Source organism: Coregonus clupeaformis, unplaced genomic scaffold (assembly GCF_020615455.1).
Source record: "Coregonus clupeaformis isolate EN_2021a unplaced genomic scaffold, ASM2061545v1 scaf1174, whole genome shotgun sequence".
Classification (NCBI taxonomy): domain Eukaryota; kingdom Metazoa; phylum Chordata; class Actinopteri; order Salmoniformes; family Salmonidae; genus Coregonus; species Coregonus clupeaformis.
The window spans coordinates 81125-102125 of record NW_025534628.1 but is presented as its reverse complement, the minus strand read 5'-3'; the positions used below and the strand labels follow the sequence as shown (position 1 = coordinate 102125).

Below are 21001 nucleotides of genomic sequence, written 5' to 3'. Positions count from 1 at the left end.
TATGAATGTATTGTAAATGTTGTTTTTTTATGTATAACTGCCTTAATTTCGCTGGACCCCAGGAAGAGTAGATGCTGCCTTGACAGGAACTAATGGGGATCCATAAGAAATAGAAATACACAACCACCAACTCTGTAAAACACAGTAGGCTAACAGTTAGCTAACAGCTAACCATACAAGAAAAGTAGCTACTTATGACGACTTTAGTGTCCATGGTGCAACAGGTGCAAGTTCTGGTCAAATTAACATCACCAGCAAAGTCAAACTGATAACCAAGTGGTTCTGAAAGTAACCTATTCTTGATTATTATGTTGAATAAACATGATTATTAGTGCATTTAATACATAACTGAGGGGGAGAAATATGGTGAAAATATGTAGACAATTTCGTAATTAGCTTTTATGCCCCCCCCATTCATATTAGCCTAGTGCGTAAAATCCCAAATCTATTCATGTAGAGTTGCCCGCAGTTGAGCCTCAGGAAAAACTGACGTGCATCGACATTATAGCGGCTGTAATGTTAACCTTTCATTCATGATTGAGATAGAAACGTGTTGATTCTATTGAGAGTCGCTTCGCTTTTGAGAGTTTTTTAAATGATAAAAACATAGGCCTAACCTATGTCAGACAAACAATTAGGCTATATCTACAATATAATCCCAATGCCAATATAAAAGATAAACCCTTTGCAATTCATCCACACAGAAACGATTTGAAGTGGAGTTGGTGTTAGCCCTACCATTCCGCGCTGAGGAAAGTTCGAGTCTGGGATCCACTGAATGAAACTCAACTTGAACTTCCATGGCGCGATTCCCGTTGTGCCTCGGATGCAACTACGCTTTTAGGCGAACTGATAAACATGAACTTAAATATGCTTCCCTGAAGCGGAGTCGGACAATGGGCTTCTCCTCCAACAGACACACTGACTAACGCACTGGCCTTTGACATGTTTTGTATAGCTGTGTTCATGGGTGGGGTTGGAAATGCGGTTGGTTATGGATCTTGATTGGGAGAGTGGTGAACTCTGTGGAGAAAATACTACTTAAGCAGGGATAGGCTGATCCAAGATTACCAAAAGGTGAGCCTATAATACAAATAATATAATTTTATGGACTATTTGGATACATTATACAAGAGTCGGAACAGATATTTAGATTGCATCTATATGTAAGTGAATTCCACACATTAAGACCGTTAGCTGTGAAGTCTAGCCATATTATATAATCTTGTCCAGGATATATACGCTTGTAAATAACATGTACAGTAGTTCAGTAAAGTGGATTATTTGGCACCTCTTTTTGTCCTTTTTTTTTTATTGATTTGAAAGAAACACTTTACATAAATGGAACACGGTGCACCCGGTGAGATCCTTTTTTAATGAGTGATTCTGTACAGCGCACCCTCTCTAGCTCCCAAATAATGAAGCAAAGGATTTACATTCCATGAGCAACATTAGGTCACATTATGGAGAACATGTTGTACAGTCTATGGTTTGAAACTAGGCCTGCATCATTTCATTTGTTTACTAATTAAAAGAAAGTCTCCTATGATTAAAAACATAGACGATGGAGTAGTTTGTTGGCTATGATAATGAAACCAATACTATTCCATTAGATTGAATTTATTTGCTGGACACCCACCCCAATGAAAATGGTTGCCTTCCAGGCATATTTTTATTTATTTTTTGCAGTGTCGCTGCGCAGATTAACAGATCTCACAACCCCTGCAAAGTTGCGCAGCGCCGCAGAGCGACTCCAAACAAATACGACCTGTAACATGTGGGCAACTTCCACTCCTTACCACACGATGACAGTATTGTACAAACAGCTTCTATCACGCCTGGCGGACTAGGGGTTGTTTCAGATCGCAATGTCAGACAACGTTTTCTACGGGAGCAAACCAACGCAAACGTGAGGTCGGTCCCAGTTCTTGTATGTCCATGAACATAGCCCATATTCTGTTTACATTGGCGAAGTAGCTAACTAGTAGGTCTCCTTTTCGCTGTCTTTCAAGTGAAAGTTTTTCCAAATGACGCGTCGTTTCAACAAGAGGTTAGCTTGGAGAAATATGTAGCTAGCAACTGCTTAGTCAGTAGCTACTAGTAAGCTCGTAGATTTAGCAAAAGCAAATGGCTACACGTTAACGTTAGTTATCTGGCTTCGTCGATTTACAGAAGAGAAACTAGGCAATTTTGCTAGCCTTGCTTGCTGTGTTCGAGATTGATTGTTTTATTCTAGTCAACTAGCTAACAAACGTTCAAAACTGACACTAAAAAGTTGATTGCCTTGTTCAAGTATGGGGATGTGCTTACCGTGCCTTGGTGGAGCTGCAGACGACGTGGTACCGACACCAGACCCAGTAAGTTAGCTAGCAAACTAGTAACTAGCCTTGTTAATTAGAACATGTTCATCAGCTAGCTTGGTTGCTAGCTAACGTTAGCATTTTCTGTCCTTCGAACAACGTTGACCTACCTAGCTAACTAGTTCTAGTAAAGCGTTGTTTGAACAAAATGCTACCTATGTGTGCCAGAGGGTTGGATATTGACAGTAAACATAGCTACCGAACTACACATTTTTGCTGTTCAATGTATACCTTACCAAACTAGCTACCTAGTTTCAGACCCCCGCCCCTACCTGGTTATAGCCTGGGTACCAGTCTGTTTGTGCCAGTATGCCACTCCGTGTCATGCAAAACCTGACATGACGGCACAAACAAATCTGGGACCAGGTTAACTTGGTTACATTATTCTTCTAATATACATTATTTTGAAAACGTCTCTCCCCGTGTTATGGAAGTTATGAATGATAACTGTAATGCTCTTACCCTCTTCCAATAGTGAAACCACAGAGATCCTATAAATCCCTTATCTATGTAATTCTATGAGTGAAACACTCAACATCACGTTCTGCTTCCTTCACAGGAGACAAGGAGACGTCAGCTAGCAGAGGCAGCTGAGAAGAGACAGAAAGAGGTATGACTGGTTTTGACAAGTGTTCACGACAACCATATAGCCTAGGCCTACACTGTTACACCAATGGCTGGTTTCCCGGGACACAGATTAAGCCAAGCCCTGGACTAAAAAGCACTTTCAATGGAGATTCACCAGGACTAGACTTAATCTGTGTCCGGGAAACAAGCCCTATATAGCCTACACATGGTGGTCCTGTGTGGCTCAGTTGGATTAGAGTGTGGTGTGGTTGTGGGTTCATTTCGCACAGGGGTCCTGTACACATACCATTGTATGCACTCACAGTACCATAAAAACTCAGTTAGGATGAAAGTGTCTGCTAAGTGGTATACTGTATACTGCCACTGGCCAGTCAGTCTCAGCAGCCAGCCACTCTCCCTGTCTTCTTATTCATATAGCATAGAGGACTTTACTGAGACAGAGTGGAGCCTACTGGGAGAATCAAATCAAAGTTGATTTGTCACTTGCACAGGATACAGCAGGTGTAAACAGTACAGTGAAATGCTTACTTGCAAGCTCTCCTCGAGAGTGCAGTACAGATATTAATTTTTTATTTCACCTTTATTTAACCAGGTAAGCCAGTTGAGAACAAGTTCTCAATTACCTGGCCAAGATAAAGCAAAGCAGTGCGATTTAAAAACAACAACAACAACACAGAGTTACATATGGAATAAACAAAACGTACAGTCAAAAACACAATAGAAAATCTATATACAGTGTGTGCAAATGTAGTAAGTTATGGAGGTAAGGCAATAAATAGGCCATAGTGGAAAATAATTACAATTTAGTATTAACACTGGAATGCTAGATGTGCAGAAGATGATGTGCAAATGGCGATACTGGGGTGCAAATTAGCAAAATAAATAACAACATGTGGATGAGGTAGTTGAGTGGGCTAATTACAGATGGGCTGTCAATAATAATCAAACATCAAATCAAAAATAGAACAAGTAATAAAAAAGGATAATAATAATAATAATAATAACTTATTGTTGTAGAATATGTAGACAATATGATATATTACATAAAGTAGGACTGTGATACACTACCAGTCAAAAGTTTGGACACACCTACTACCTAATAACACATATGGAATCATGTAGTAACTAAAAAAGTGTTAAACAAAATCAAAATATATTTTATATTTGAGATTCTTCAAAGTAGCCACCCTTTGCCTTGATGACAGCTTTGCACACTCTTGGCATTCTCTCAACCAGCTTCATGAGGTAGTCACCTGGAATGCATCTCAATTAACAGTTGTGCCTTCTTAAAAGTTCATTTGTGGAATTTCTTTCCTTCTAAATGCGTTTGAGCCAATCAGTTGTTGTGACAAGGTAGGGGGGGTATACAGAAGATAGCCTTATTTGGTAAAAGACCAAGTCCATATTATGACAAGAACGGCTCAAATAAGCAAAGAGAAACGACAGTCCATCATTACTTTAACACATGAAGGTCAGTCAATACGGAACATTTCAAGAACTTTGAAAGTTTCTTCAAGTGCAGTCGCAAAAACCATCAAGCGCTATGATGAAACTGGCTCTCATGAGGACCGCCACAGGAATGGAAGACCCAGAGTTACCTCTGCTGCAGAGGATAAGTTAATTAGAGTTACCAGCCTCAGGAATTGCAGCCCAAAGAAATGCTTCACAGAGTTCAAGTCACAGACACATCTCAACATCAACTGTTCAGAGGAGACTGTGTGAATCAGGCCTTCATGGTCGAATTGCTGCAAAGAAACCACTACTAAAGGACACCAATAATAAGAAGAGACCTGCTTGGGCCAAGAAACACGAGCAATGGACATTAGACCGGTGGAATTGTGTCCTTTGGTCTGGAGTCCAAATTTGAGATTTTTGGTTCCAACCGCCATGTCTTTGTGAGACGCGGTGTGGGTGAACGGATGATCTCCGCATGTGTATTTCCCACCGTAAAGCATGGAGGAGGAGGTGTTATGGAGTGTGTGTATTTTGCTGGTGACACTGTCTGTGATTTATTTAGAATTCAAGGCACACTTAACCAGCATGGCTACCACAGCATTCTGCAGCGATATGCCATCCCATCTGGTTTGGGCTTAGTGGGACTATCATTTGTTTTTTAGCAGGGCAATGACCCAACACACCTCCAGGCTGTGTAAGGGCTATTTTACCAAGAAGGAGAGTGATGGAGTGCTGCATCAGATGACCTGGCCTCCACAATCCCCCGACCTCAACCGAATTGAGATGGTTTAGGATGAGTCGGACGGCAGAGTGAAGGAAAAGCAGCCAACAAGTGCTCAGCATATGTGGGAACTCCTTCAAGACTGTTGGAAAAGCATTCCAGGTGAAGCTGGTTGAGAGAATGCCAAGAGTGTGCAAAGCTGTCATCCAGGCAAAGGGTGGCTATTTTAATAAATATATTTTGATTTGTTTAACACTTTTTTTGGTTGCTACATATGTGTTATTAAATAGTTTTGATGTCTTCACTATTATTCTACAATGTAGAAAATAGTAAAAACAAAGAAAAACTCTTGAATGAGTAGGTGTGTCCAAACCTTTGACTGGTACTGTATGTCCAGATTGTCAAGTATGACTTATTTACAAGTAATAAAGTGAGAAGGCTTTAGGCGGTGGACCGATCCTTTAAATCCTTTTCACACTATTGTTCTGACCCAAACCCTACTGTGCTGACTCCAATCTTTCTCCAGCACAGTTCCAGCATCTACGGTCGATGTGCTGTGTGAGTGGGTCAGCGCACTGCAGCTTAGCTTAGTAGTGTAAAAAGGGTAGCCTAGAGACTTGAACCAAGATATCCAATCTTTGGTTTTTGTACCCTTGTTTTTTTAATGTTTATTTTTAATTTATTTTGTTATTATTTTTTTGTCATTGTTTTTTTTATTTTTTTGGGGGGTAGATCAGCTTAATATTGCAGATAGATTGTAACTTCCATCAATGTTGTTTGTGTCTCAGGTGAAGAGGGTGGATCTGATCTCCATCACCTAGGACTTGACATACAGTGGGGGAAAAAGTATTTAGTCAGCCACCAATTGTGCAAGTTCTCCCACTTAAAAAGATGAGAGGCCTGTAATTTTCATCATAGGTACACGTCAACTATGACAGACAAATTGAGAGAGAAAAAATCCAGAAAATCACATTGTAGGATTTTTAATGAATTTATTTGCAAATTATGGTGGAAAATAAGTATTTGGTCACCTACAAACAAGCAAGATTTCTGGCTCTCACAGACCTGTAACTTCTTCTTTAAGAGGCTCCTCTGTCCTCCACTCGTTACCTGTATTAATGGCACCTGTTTGAACTTGATATCAGTATAAAAGACACCTGTCCACAACCTCAAACAGTCACACTCCAAACTCCACTATGGCCAAGACCAAAGAGCTGTCAAAGGACACCAGAAACAAAATTGTAGACCTGCACCAGGCTGGGAAGACTGAATCTGCAATAGGTAAGCAGCTTGGTTTGAAGAAATCAACTGTGGGAGCAATTATTAGGAAATGGAAGACATACAAGACCACCGATAATCTCCCTCGATCTGGGGCTCCACGCAAGATCTCACCCCGTGGGGTCAAAATGATCACAAGAACGGTGAGCAAAAATCCCAGAACCACCCGGGGGGACCTAGTGAATGACCTGCAGAGAGCTGGGACCAAAGTAACAAAGCCTACCATCAGTAACACACTACGCCGCCAGGGACTCAAATCCTGCAGTGCCAGACGTGTCCCCCTGCTTAAGCCAGTACATGTCCAGGCCCGTCTGAAGTTTGCTGGAGTGCATTTGGATGATCCAGAAGAGGATTGGGAGAATGTCATAAGGTCAGATGAAACCAAAATAAAACTTTTTGGTAAAAACTCAACTCGTCGTGTTTGGAGGACAAAGAATGCTGAGTTGCATCCGAAGAACACCATACCTACTGTGAAGCATGGGGGTGGAAACATCATGCTTTGGGGCTGTTTTTCTGCAAAGGGACCAGGACGACTGATCCGTGTAAAGGAAAGAATGAATGGGGCCATGTATCGTGAGATTTTGAGTGAAAACCTCCTTCCATCAGCAAGGAACGTGGCTGGGTCTTTCAGCATGACAATGATCCCAAACACACCACCCGGACAACGAAGGAGTGGCTTCGTAAGAAGCATTTCAAGGTCCTGGAGTGGCCTAGCCAGTCTCCAGATCTCAACCCCATAGAAAATATTTGGAGGGAGTTGAAAGTCCGTGTTGCCCAGCGACAGCCCCAAAACATCACTGCTCTAGAGGAGATCTGCATGGAGGAACGGGCCAAAATACCAGCAACAGTGTGTGAAAACCTTGTGAAGACTTACAGAAAACGTTTGACCTGTGTCATTGCCAACAAAGGGTATATAACAAAGTATTGAGAAACTTTTGTTATTGACCAAATACTTATTTTCCACCATAATTTGCAAATAAAATCATTAAAAATCCTACAATGTGATTTTCTGGAAAAATTGTTCTCATTTTGTCTGTCATAGTTGACGTGTACCTATGATGAAAATTACAGGCCTCTCTCATCTTTTTAAGTGGGAGAACTTGCACAATTGGTGGCTGACTAAATACTTTTTTCCCCCACTGTAGATTAAGTAGATTAATCAAATCTCACATTGTTGTCAATTTCTGCTCAATCTGCATGCTTTCTCAATCAGCTGTAACTGTATGTGCACTCGTAAATCAGGTCCTTTCTTGAGCTGGGCTCTGGGATATAACAGCCGTTGAGTATCTGATTTTATGGTGGATTGTGGAGGAGGGGGGGTTGAGTGTGTTGGAGTATGTGCGTGTGTGTTTGTCCGGCATCTGTTGTGGGGGGTATGGGATGGACCGCGGAAATTATTTGCTAGGATAATAATTGCTTGTCAATAAATTAAATGTAATACAATGGCAATCCGGGTTATATGTTAAAATCCTACGCATGAACTGCCGACATTATTACGCATATTAATTGATAATGATGGAAAATAGGATATGCATAATTTTAAAAAAATAGTTTATATATATATATATATATATATATATATATATATATATATATATATATATATATATATATATATATATATATATATATATATATATCAGTGGGGAGAACAAGTATTTGATACACTGCCGATTTTGCAGGTTTTCCTACTTACAAAGCATGTAGAGGTCTGTAATTTTTATCATAGGTACACTTCAACTGTGAGAGACGGAATCTAAAACAAAAAATCCTGAAAATCACATTGTATGATTTTTAAGTAATTAATTTGCATTTTATTGCATGACATAAGTATTTGATACATCATAAAAGCAGAACTTAATATTTGGTACAAAAACCTTTGTTTGCAATTACAGAGATCATCACGTTTCCTGTAGGTCTTGACCAGGTTTGCACACACTTCAGCAGGGATTTTGGCCCACTCCTCCATACAGACCTTCTCCAGATCCTTCAGGTTTCGGGGCTGTCGCTGGGCAATACGGACTTTCAGCTCCCTCCAAAGATTTTCTATTCGGTTCAGGTCTGGAGACTGGCAAGGCCACTCCAGGACCTTGAGATGCCTTTTACGGAGCCACTCCTTAGTTGCCCTGGCTGTGTGTTTCGGGTCGTTGTCATGCTGGAAGACCCAGCCACGACCCATCTTCAATGCTCTTACTGAGGGAAGGACGTTGTTGGCCAAGATCTCACGATACATGGCCCCATCTATCCTCCCCTCAATACGGTGCAGTCGTCCTGTCCGCTTTGCAGAAATGCATCCCCAAAGAAAGATGTTTCCACCTCCATGCTTCACGGTTGGGATGGTGTTCTTGGGGTTGTACTCATCCTTCTTCTTCCTCCAAACACGGCGAGTGGAGTTTAGACTAAAAAGCTCTATTTTTGTCTCATCAGACCACATGACCTTCTCCCATTCCTCCTCTGGATCATCCAGATGGTATTTTGGCAAACTTCAGACGGGCCTGGACATGCGCTGGCTTGAGCAGGGGGACCTTGCGTGTGCTGCAGGATTTTAATCCATGACGGCGTAGTGTGTTACTAATGGTTTTCTTTGAGACTGTGGTCCCAGCTCTCTTCAGGTCATTGACCAGGTCCTGCTGTGTAGTTCTGGGCGGATCCCTCACCTTCCTCATGATCATTGTTGCCCCACGAGGTGAGATCTTGCATGGAGCCCCAGTCCGAGGGTGATTGACCGTCATCTTGAACTTCTTCCATTTTCTAATAATTGCGCCAACAGTTGTTGCCTTCTCACCAAGCTGCTTGCCTATTGTCCTGTAGCCCATCCCAGCCTTGTGCAGGTCTACCATTTTATCCCTGATGTCCTTACACAGCTCTCTGGTCTTGGCCATTGTGGAGAGGTTGGAGTCTGTTTGATTGAGTGTGTGGACAGGTGTCTTTTATATAGGTAACGAGTTCAAACAGGTGCAGTTAATACATGTAATGAGTGGAGAACAGGAGGGCTTCTTAAAGAAAAACTAACAGGTCTGTGAGAGCCAGAATTCTTACTGGTTGGTAGGTGATCAAATACTTATATCATGCAATAAAATGCAAATTAATTACTTAAAAATCATACAATGTGATTTTCTGGATTTTTGTTTTAGATTCCGTCTCTCAGGAGTTGAAGTGTACCTATGATAAAAATTACAGACCTCTACATACTTTGTAAGTAGGAAAACTTGCAAAATCGGCAGTGTGTCAAATACTTGTTCTCCCCACTGTATATACTGAGGTGAAAGCATTGGAAATGCTTTTGGCGGTTAATCTGCTTCTGTTTTGTGGGTGGCACTGTGTGCTGTTTTCGATGGATGGGTCCTGGCCTCTTGGGGCCTTAGGGATCCGGAGGGACGTGGGTGGGATGCTGATCACTGGGATGACGGCTCAACTTGGGATGGGGAGGGGCTTTAGCGGGGGAATTAGTGGAGAACAATTGAATGGTTACTCACTAGCAATGCAAATGTCACAGTACAGCTATATAGACACTCAATCATTACGGTATTTTTTTATTGGTAAATTTACAAACATATATAATGATAAATAGACTTGAAACTTGTATCTCATTATGGTGTATGGTGAAAGAAGTATAGCCAGTTATAATTGTAATGGCTTAGCTGATAATAACAAAAGAAGAACAATATTTACATGGCTCAAAGAGAAGGAATATAATATCTATTGTATACAGGAAACTCATTCAACAATTCGAGATGAAGTAGTGTGGGGAAAAGAATGGGGGGGGGGAAATATACTTCTCCCATGGGCAAAGAAATTCAAAAGGGGTGATGATATTAATAAATAGTAATTTCGATCCGAATGTGCGAATGTGCAAATTGTCCAAATAGATACGCAAGGTAGATGGATTATTTTAAATATGTTATTGGACCATAAACAGATATGGCTCATTAACCTTTACGGACCAAATAATGATGATCCACACTTCTTTGACAATATATATATAGATATAATAAATTATCAACCCTGCAAGCAATTCAAGACAATATTATTATGGTGGGGGATTATAATACTGTTTTAAATAGCTCAATGGACCGTAAAGGAAATCACACCACAAACAATCACCCACATGCTCTTAAGGAAATTGTGAATGTCATGAATACATTAGAACTAGTAGATATATGGAGGCTTAAATATCCTGATCTAGTGAGATATACATTGCGGAGACTCAATCAAGCTAGTCGTCTTGACTTCTTTCTTATGTCATTCTCGTTGGCACCAAAAGTAAAAAAAAGTGCTGATAGGAGACAGAATGCGGTCGGACCATCATATAATTGGCATATACATTACTCTTACTGAATTTCCACGTGGGCAAGGATATTGGAAATGTAATCAAAGCCTATTGGATGATCATTTATTTATAATTAGAACAAAGGAATTTATAACTGACTTTTTCCAACATAACATAGGTACAGCGAATCCCCTTATTGTATGGGACACCTTTAAATGTGCCTTTAGAGGCCATGCAATTCAGTACTCATCTCGAAAACAAAAGCAATTTAGGTCAAAAGAGTCCATACTAACAAAGGAAATAGAAGGTCTAACAGAACAGATAGATAGCAATAAAAACTGTAACATAGAGGCTCAGAATAAATTAGAGGAAAAACAAAAAGAAATGGAGAAACTTATTCAAGAAAGATCAAGTGTAATATATTATAAAAATAAAGCAAACTTGATGGAATATGGGGAAAAATGCACAAAATTATTTTTTAATCTTCAACATAGGAATGCTACCAAAAATAATTTAATGAAACTGGTTACAATTGACAGTCACCCATGATTCACCAAATGATATTTTAAAGGAGGAAACAAAGTACTTTAAGCATATGTTTTCTTTTCAGTTGCCTCCATCTCCTCTATCTGAAGCTAATTGTAGAGATTTTTTTTTCTATTGACAATGTAAAATTAACAGCCAAACAGAAAGACTCATGTGAAGGTGAAATTACAGAGGAAGAACTTCTGGATGCAATTAAATACTTTAAGTCACATTTGTACCCTTGTTGCAAGGCTACTGAAGTCTCATCAGTCATAATGTTTAGACTGGTGGGTATTTTTATTGTTACACGGAAATTCTTCAGTCAAAGCCAATTGTATCCAACACATAAAATATGTCAGCGTACTAAAGCACCCAGGTGTCAGCATACTAAAGCACCCAGGTGTCAGCATACTAAAGCACCCAGGTATCAGCATACTAAAGCACCCAGGTGTCAGCATACTAAAGCACCCAGGTGTCAGCATACAGCACCCATCTACAAAGCACCCAGGCGTCAGCATACTAAAGCACCCAGGTGTCAGCATACTAGCACCCGGGCAGCATACTAAAGCACCCAGGTGCGTCAGCGTACTAAACACCAGGTGTCAGCATACTAAAGCACCCAGGCGTCAGCATACTAAAGCACCCAGGTGTCAGCATACTAAAGCACCCAGGTGTCAGCATACTAAAGCACCCAGGCGTCAGCATACTAAAGCACCCAGGTGTCAGCGTACTAAAGCACCCAGGCGTCAGCATACTAAAGCACCCAGGCGTCAGCACCAAAGCACCCAGCGCGCACAGCACCCAGGTGTCAGCGTACTACAAGCACCCAGGGTCGGCATACTAAAGCACCCAGGTGTCAGCGTACTAAAGCACCCAGGCGTCAGCATACTAAAGCACCCAGGTGTCAGCATACTAAAGCACCCAGGCGTCAGCATACTAAAGCACCCAGGTGTCAGCATACTAAAGCACCCAGGTGTCAGCATACTAAAGCACCCAGGTGTCAGCATACTAAAGCACCCAGGTGTCAGCATACTAAAGCACCCAGGTGTCAGCATACTAAAGCACCCAGGTGTCAGCATACTAAAGCACCCAGGTATCAGCGTACTAAAGCACCCAGGTGAGTATGAGGAGTATGTCTGAGCTCATCTCTTGGATTCTCTGGCATCTTCCACCCACCACCACCACCATCCACTACCATCACCACCACTACCACCACCACCACTACCATCACCACCACCACCATCTTCCACCACCACCATCTTCCACCCACCACTACCACTACCACCACCACCACCACCGTCACTCACCACTACCACCACCGTCACCCACCACCACCATCACCACCATCACCACCATCCACTACCACCACCACCACCATCCACTACCACTACCATCACCACCATCACCACCATCCACTACCACCACCACCCACTACCACCACCACCACCACTACCATCACCACCACCACCATCTTCCACCCACCACTACCACCATCACCACCATCCACTACCACCCCCCCACCACTACCACTACCACCCCCCCACCACTACCACCACCATCACCAACCACCACTACCATCACCACCATCCACCAACTACCACCATCCCACCACTACCTCCACCACCATCACCACCAACCACCACTACTACCACCAACACCATCACCACCATCCACCAACTACCACCATCCCACCACTACCTCCACCACCATCCACCAACTACCACCACCCACCACTACCGTCCACCAACCACCATCACCCCCCCACCACCGTCACCCACCACCCACCACTACCACCACCACCATCACCCACCACTACCACCACCACCAACTACCACCACCCACCACTACCGTCCACCAACCACCATCACCCCCCCACCACCGTCACCCACCACCCACCACTACCACCACCACCATCACCCACCACTACCACCACCACCCACCACCATCACCCACCACTACCACCACCACCAACTACCACCACCCACCACTACCGTCCACCAACCACCATCACCCCCCCACCACCGTCACCCACCACCCACCACCATCACCCACCACTACCACCACCACCAACTACCACCACCCACCACTACCGTCCACCAACCACCATCACCCACCCACCACCGTCACCCACCACCCACCACTACCACCACCACCACCACCCACCACTACCGTCCACCCCCCACCACCGTCACCCACCACCGTCCACCAACCACCACCATCACCCACCACTACCACCGTCACCCAACACCACCACCGTCCACCACCCACCACTACCACACCACCACCGTCACCCACCACTACCACCTACCACTACCACCACCGTCACCCACCACTACCACCACCGTCACCAACCACCATCACCACCATCCACCATCACCATCACCACCATCCAACAACTACCACCACCACCATCCACCAACTACCACCACCCACCACTACCGTCAACCAACCACCACCGTCACCCACCACCACCACCGTCCACCAACCACCACCACCACCATCACCCACCACTACCACCGTCACCCAACACCACCACCGTCCACCACCCACCACTACCACACCACCGTCACCCACCACTACCACCTCCACCACCGTCACCCACCACCTACCACCACCACCGTCACCCACCACTACCACCACCACCACTGCCACCCACCACTACCACCACCGTCACCCACCACCCACCACTACCACCACCACCACCGTCACCCACCACCGTCACCCACCACCCACCACTACCACCACCACCACCGTCACCCACCACCCACCACTACCACCACCGTCACCCACCACTACCACCACCGTCACCCACCACTACCACCACCACCGTCACCCACCACTACCACCACCACCACCGTCACCCACCACTACCACCACCACTACCACCCACCACTCAGCTGCTTACTGCATCCTCCATGTACTGTATGTCTCTAATATGTCTCCTTTTGCCAGCTGGCTGCCCTGCCCCAGGCGAGCTCTATCCTCCTCAAACCTTTCAACCCATGTCTGTTCATTAGCTAGCTGCTATTCTGACTTCCCCATGTCCTATGTCTGTCCATTAGCTAGCTGCTATTCTGACTTCCCCGTCTCCTCTTAGACAACCTACAGGGGTGTCAAAAACCCAGAAGCAGTTGAGAGAAAGAAAAAGAAACAGGAGGACATGAAGAAACAAGAGATGACCACGTCTCCGTCTGGAGGAGGAGGAGGAGGGCTGAAGGTGGGTCTTTTAATCTAGAACACAGATTAGGTGATGTTTGGAGGAGGAGGAGGGCTGAAGGTGGGTCTTTTAATCTAGAACACAGATTAGGTGATGTTTGGAGGAGGAGGAGGAGGAGGGCTGAAGGTGGGTCTTTTAATCTAGAACACATATTAGGTGATGTTTGGAGGAGGAGGAGGAGGGCTGAAGGTGGGTCTTTTAATCTAGAACACAGATTAGGTGATGTTTGGAGGAGGAGGAGGGCTGAAGGTGGGTCTTTTAATCTAGAACACAGATTAGGTGATGTTTGGAGGAGGAGGAGGAGGGCTGAAGGTGGGTCTTTTAATCTAGAACACAGATTAGGTGATGTTTGGAGGAGGAGGAGGAGCTGAAGATAGGTCTTTTAATCTAGAACACAGATTAGGTGATGTTTGGGGAGGAGGAGGAGGCTGAAGGTGGGTCTTTTAATCTAGAACACAGATTAGGTGATGTTTGGAGGAGGAGGAGGAGGGCTGAAGGTGGGTCTTTTAATCTAGAACACAGATTAGGTGATGTTTGGAGGAGGAGGAGGAGGGCTGAAGGTGGGTCTTTTAATCTAGAACACAGATTAGGTGATGTTTGGGGGAGGAGGAGGGCTGAAGGTGGGTCTTTTAATCTAGAACACAGATTAGGTGATGTTTGGAGGAGGAGGAGGAGGGCTGAAGGTGGGTCTTTTAATCTAGAACACAGATTAGGTGATGTTTGGAGGAGGAGGAGGAGGGTTGAAGGTGAGTATTTTAATCTAGAACACAGATTACGTGATGTTTGGGAGGAGGAGGAGGGCTGAAGGTGGGTCTTTTAATCTAGAACACAGATTAGGTGATGTTTGGGGGAGGAGGAGGGCTGAAGGTGGGTCTTTTAATCTAGAACACAGATTAGGTGATGTTTGGAGGAGGAGGAGGGCTGAAGGTGGGTCTTTTAATCTAGAACACAGATTAGGTGATGTTTGGGGGAGGAGGAGGGCTGAAGGTGGGTCTTTTTAATCTAGAACACAGATTAGGTGATGTTTGGGGGAGGAGGAGGGCTGAAGTTGGGTCTTTTAATCTAGAACACAGATTAGGTGATATTTGGGGGAGGAGGAGGGCTGAAGGTGGGTCTTTTAATCTAGAACACAGATTAGGTGATGTTTGGGGGAGGAGGAGGGCTGAAGGTGGGTCTTTTAATCTAGAACACAGATTAGGTGATGTTTGGGGGAGGAGGAGGGCTAAAAGTGGGTCTTTTAATCTAGAACACAGATTAGGTGATGTTTGGAGGAGGAGGAGGGTTGAAGGTGGGTCTTTTAATCTAGAACACAGATTAGGTGATGTTTGGAGGAGGAGGAGGGCTGAAGATGGATATTTTAATCTAGAACACAGATTAGGTGATGTTTGGGGGAGGAGGAGGGCTGAAGGTGGATCATTTCATCGAACCCAGAAACTTTTTCACTCGGGGGCATTGGGGAACATCCCGTGCCCTACGTCTATTTGTATGGGCACAAGCACTGTTCATGACACAAACTGTTCACACCCTTCTTGTTGGTGGAGAGAATTTAGCAGGTTGAAAGCTAATTTCCTGCAGTTCTACACATTTTGTCATGGGGTGTAAAGAACATTTTGCCGTTTTAAAGCTAATTTTCTTGCAATTCAATACATTTTGCTATGTCTAATGTGTAGTCCCGTGTAGCTCAGTTGGTAGAGCATGGCGCTTGCAACGCCAGGGTTGTGGGTTCGATTCCCACGGGGGGCCAGTATGAAAATGTATGCACTCACTAACTGTAAGTCGCTCTGGATAAGAGCATCTACTAAATGACTAAAATGTAAATGTAATGTGATATTTGAGTGACAACAATTATTACAACAATATCTATGGGCTAAAAAAAATACTTAAAAAAAAAAAAAACGTTAGCTGACATGGGCTAGTTGATCTGGACATTTCTGACGAGTTCTAAACGGCTCTCTAAGGTGTGAAATGACTGACATGCCAAGAGGAACTGATGATGCACTGCCCAATTTAGAAATTACACCTTGTGTATTCTACTATTACAACTTTCAAGAGTAAGTTTAAAGCCCTCCCTGCTGACCCCTGATATATTTTTAACCTTTATTTAACTGGGCAAGTCAGTTAAGAACAAATTCTTATTTACAATGACGGCCTACACCGGCCAAAACCCGGACGACGCTGGGCCAATTGTGCGCCGCCCTATGGGACTCCCAATCACGGCCGGGTTGTGATACAACCTGGAATCGAACCAGGGGGGTCTGTAGTGACGCCTCAAGCACTGAGATATGCTCAATTGGAGCCGTAGAAATGTTGGTGCACAGTATTATATATATATATATATATATATATTTGACGTCTATAAAAGAGGAACTTCATACAGGTCTGGATGATAGCGATATACTGTATTAATTGCTGTGGTCATTCTTATTCAATACCAGAACTCACTTTTTTCCCCTTCTGTCTGTAGTGGCAGGTGGGCTAAAGATCGACAGACATGGAGAGATTCTGAAAGTCTCAATCTACCCTGAGGTTCAACCAACAACATGAAGAGTATTGGTACCAGTTGACTTGAAAAGGCCTTTTTTGGCTATCTGTCCTTCTTCTAACAATGTTTTTTATTTTAAATACAAGCTTTTTCAGAGGCAGTAGGATAGTTTTGTCGTGTTTCGCGCCGGTAGAAAGAAAGATTCTGCTGCTCGATGTTGGCCGTGTGCAGCGCAGTACATGCCTCCCCTAATGCCAAGACGTACAAGAGATATACAAGCCGGCCAATGGATCATTGGAACAGACAGGGTGACTATGACGCTGCTATGAGTAGCATATACACACTTAGAGGAAATATGCTCACAGTAAATCTATAAACTGTACCAGGCGTCTTGCCACTCTCTCTCTCTCTGCTCTCTCTCTTTGCCACGCCCCTTCTCTCTCCCCTTATCCCTCCCTCCCCCTTCTCTCTCGCTTGCCTGCTATCTTTCCCTCTCTCTCTCTCTCTCTCTCTCTCTCTCTCTCTCTCTCTTTCTTTCTGCCATTTCAACTTCACAGCTTTTATACCATGGTGCTTACTGCTTTTGTAATTTTACAACTTTGAGGAATGTTCTCATTCTTGTGACAGTTTATATGATATATTTATTCTAGAATGATATACGCTACAAAGTCCTTAATGTTCAACATTAGGCCTAGATGATTCATATGACATTTCCATTGTATATCAGTGTGAAAATAACTACATTTTACATAACTACTTATGAACCACATCTGAATGCTGTTTTAGAGTTCATGCACCAACGCCATCTATTCAGTTCCCATTTCACTTTAGGGTTTGGTTTTCCTATTGTCTGTGCAGTAGAAGTTATTTGCTCCACTTAATATTGGTTTGTAATGTATGAAGGATGTTTATCTTGATGCCTGCTTTATTTCATAGAATACATTGTTGAAAGATTGACGTGTGTATGCGTAGTTGGCTGTATCTGTATCTGTATCTTGGGAGTTTTCCATTTCAACCTGTGCACGTACAGTAATACTGTTGACATGACACAATGTTTATGCATTCTGTTGGTTCGATGGTAACATATAAGACTTGAGTCGATTTTGTCAACTGGCCTTACCTGTCAACCGCAATGAGAACTCAACTGAACACCAACTGAAATGGAAGGAAAGAAGCATGGCCTGAACTAACAGGTGTTTAGTGTGCACTTGATGAAGTATTGACTTTTTACCTGCCTTGCTTTGTAGTTGAGTGCTTTTCCTCCCTATACCCTCACTTGATTCCCTTAGTGCTTCAAGTGCTCTTGCCATTTTGAGAGGCATGAAGTCACGCCAATGTAATTTTGTATAAATAAATTTGACCTAATTTAGACTCTTGTTGACATTTTGTCTGTGGGTTTTGGTAAAAAATTGATCATTTGCATTGTATCCACCTTGGAACATAATGTACTTCCTGTGACTATCACTTACAGTGCATTGTTTTCAGCAGTACTGCTAATAACCTCTAAGGGTCAGTAATGGATCCCAATGTGTGTTTATGATGGATATCGTTAGGTAGGACTTTAGTAGGAATTCAGCATGATCATTTCAAACATATTTAATTGTTGACTTCCATTCGAATGGAATGTATCTCTTTGGTTAATAAACCATAAGAAATGGTCAGGGACAAATCCTTCACTGTACATCCCGTCCGAGCTAGACATGATCACGACAGTATTTGAAATTGCTCGCCATAAAAAGGTTTGTGGGATTTGTAGTCCTTGAAGTACAGATAATGCTGTGTGACCTGCGGGAGCCTCTGTAGCTCAGAACTGCAGAATAATAATTGTCTGATTAGCCTGCGGATCCACCAGACAGGAAAAAGCGGTATAAATAGTCCGCCCTTCCCTCTCTTGGCCTCTTACTGCTAAAGACACGGCGTGGCAACTTCAAGAAGTCCCCCGGCAGCATTATGGCTATCATTATTTGGGCGGCAGGTAGCTTAGTGGGTAAGAGCGTTGTGCCAGTAACCGAAAGGTCGCTGGTTCTAATCCCCGAGCCGACTAGGTGAAAAATCTGTCGATGTGCCCTTGAGCAAGGCACTTAACCCTAATTGCTCCTGTAAGTCGCTCTGGATAAGAGTGTCTGCTAAATGACTAAAATGTAAATTATAAAACTAAGTTGTCTTTGGCAGCCGGACAGCAAACACCATGCATCCATCATAAAATAACCCGATACCTTTGAGTAATCATTTGCAGACTTTTTGAGAGCTAAGTAGCTAGCTAACAACCTTATTTCCGCTGCACCTAATTTGCTTTAAGATGGCTACAGTTTAGCTAGCTAGCTATTTTGGCTTACGTACTTCTTGGCTAGCAATTCTTCAATTTCAATAATTAATTTAGTGGATTAAAGCATAGCTAGGTAGTTGGCTACCCTAACTAGCTAATTTTTAAAGTAAATGATCTGCCAACAAGTATAAACGGCAACTAACTTTGAAGCTAGCTAAATGTCTAGCGTTAGCTAACATTAGCTAGCTAGCGCCACGTGGGTCCATAGTGCGCTAACGTTAGCCAAACACGTTTTACACCGCACAATGTTTTAATTAGAATATTGGATCTTTCTATGAAGATAACTTTGTCCAGTTCTGCTACTGAATGATAGTGATCGATATTAGTGACTCGAAGATCTGGGTTTTTTACAATGCTTATTAGCCAGCTAGTTAAAGTTGTTAGCTAGTCGGCTGGCCTTGATAGAAGCAGGGATATTAGAGAGGAACGCTCTGAAACCTTCATTACCTAGCTACGTAACGTTAGATCTAGCTAGCTTCAGTCATTTCTCTCATGCAGTTGCTAGCTAAGTATTTATCAAACTAGCCATTTGTCTCGTTGTGTCAATAAGAGGTGTCGTGTTCCGGGGGTTCCGATGGCACCATGAGGCTGACTAGCTGGTTTGTCCTGTAATGAGAGTTCTGGTCTGTCTACAAGGGCGGCTGTAGGAAGTCCTCCATGATATCCGAGGCTGCCATCACCTCTTCAGGTGAGTCCCATTTCCCAGTGTTAATCAACCTGGTAATCAATCTGTTGACTGATAACACCTGGTCAGGTTTAAGGAGCAGAGCCAGTGACGACACATCTAAATCACTTTTCTGACACCTCGTATGAGAGCTGGTAACAGCCTCTGATTCTAACTCTACTCTGAGGCTCTGGTATTAACTGTATATAGGTGTTACTGTAGTAGACTGTCAAACTGTATCCTAGGTGAGGTTTAGGATCTACGCGGACCTCTAAAGGTTTCCTCTGTGTTTCAGGTTTACATTTTACATTTACATTTTAGTCATTTAGCAGACGCTCTTATCCAGAGCAACTTACAGTTAGTGAGTACATACATATTTGTATTTATTTTTCATACTGGCCCCCCGCGGGAATCGAACCCACAACCCTGGCGTTGCAAACACCATGCTCTACCAACATCCCTGCCGGCCATTCCCTCCCCTACCCTGGACGACGCTGGGCCAATTGTGCGCCGCCCCATGGGTCTCCCGGTCACGGCCGGCTACGACAGAGCCTGGATTCGAACCAGGATCTCTAGTGGCACAGCTAGCACTGCGATGCAGTGCCTTAGACCACTGCGCCACTCGGGAGGTTCCATGGGGCTTCCCACCATAATGGCTGCCCATCCTGTCTGCTTTCTTTGAAAAGTGTTGCGGTGCAGAATCAGAAGGGTGCTGACCTTTTCCCAACATGTTCTCCAGACCCCGAAGGGCAGGTTACTGCCGATAGCTGTTTATCAGTGTGGTCTATGTATCAAACTATGAGCATGTGTTTGGGACAAATAATTAGCTACATCTTGTAATGTATAATGTGGCATTTGAGAAAGTTGAGGTGACTAAACTGGATTGTAAACTGAAATGGTCAAAACATTATTCATACAATGGTAGCTAAGATGGGGAGCGGTCTGTCTGTGATAAAACGCTGCTCTGCTTTCTTGACATGACAATCAACTAAACAAGTCTGGCCCTAGTTTTATCACACCTGGACTACTGCCCAGTTATATGGGCAAATTAGTTGGCCCAGAACAGGGCAGCAGGGCTGGCCCTTAAAGGGATACTCTAGCATTTTGGCAATGAG

General features: G+C 43.6%; 1 protein-coding gene and 1 non-coding gene across 4 annotated transcripts; both read left to right on the top strand.

The window, feature by feature from the left end:
• The first annotated feature begins 1832 nt into the window (after nt 1-1832).
• On the top strand, nt 1833-17365 carry LOC121540743 (small VCP interacting protein). Of its 3 annotated transcripts, none has more exons than XM_041849807.2 (6): nt 1833-1914; nt 2294-2357; nt 2920-2970; nt 14295-14403; nt 14458-14474; nt 16879-17365. In XM_041849807.2, exons 2-6 carry the CDS (start codon nt 2295-2297, stop codon nt 16891-16893), a joined length of 255 nt encoding a protein of 84 aa, XP_041705741.1. In that variant the 5' UTR covers nt 1833-1914; nt 2294; the 3' UTR covers nt 16894-17365. The 3 variants fall into 3 exon arrangements, with proteins under 3 accessions (XP_041705741.1, XP_041705738.1, XP_041705739.1); XM_041849804.2 differs by lacking the exon at nt 1833-1914 and adding an exon at nt 1921-2050; XM_041849805.2 differs by lacking the exons at nt 1833-1914; nt 14458-14474 and adding an exon at nt 1921-2050 and having other exon boundaries at nt 14295-14414.
• A 2624-nt stretch (nt 17366-19989) lies between these two features.
• On the top strand, nt 19990-20077 carry LOC121541012. Its single transcript, XR_005995656.1, has one exon. It is a non-coding gene; the product is annotated as a small nucleolar RNA SNORD60 (small nucleolar RNA).
• Nucleotides 20078-21001: the final 924 nt, after the last annotated feature.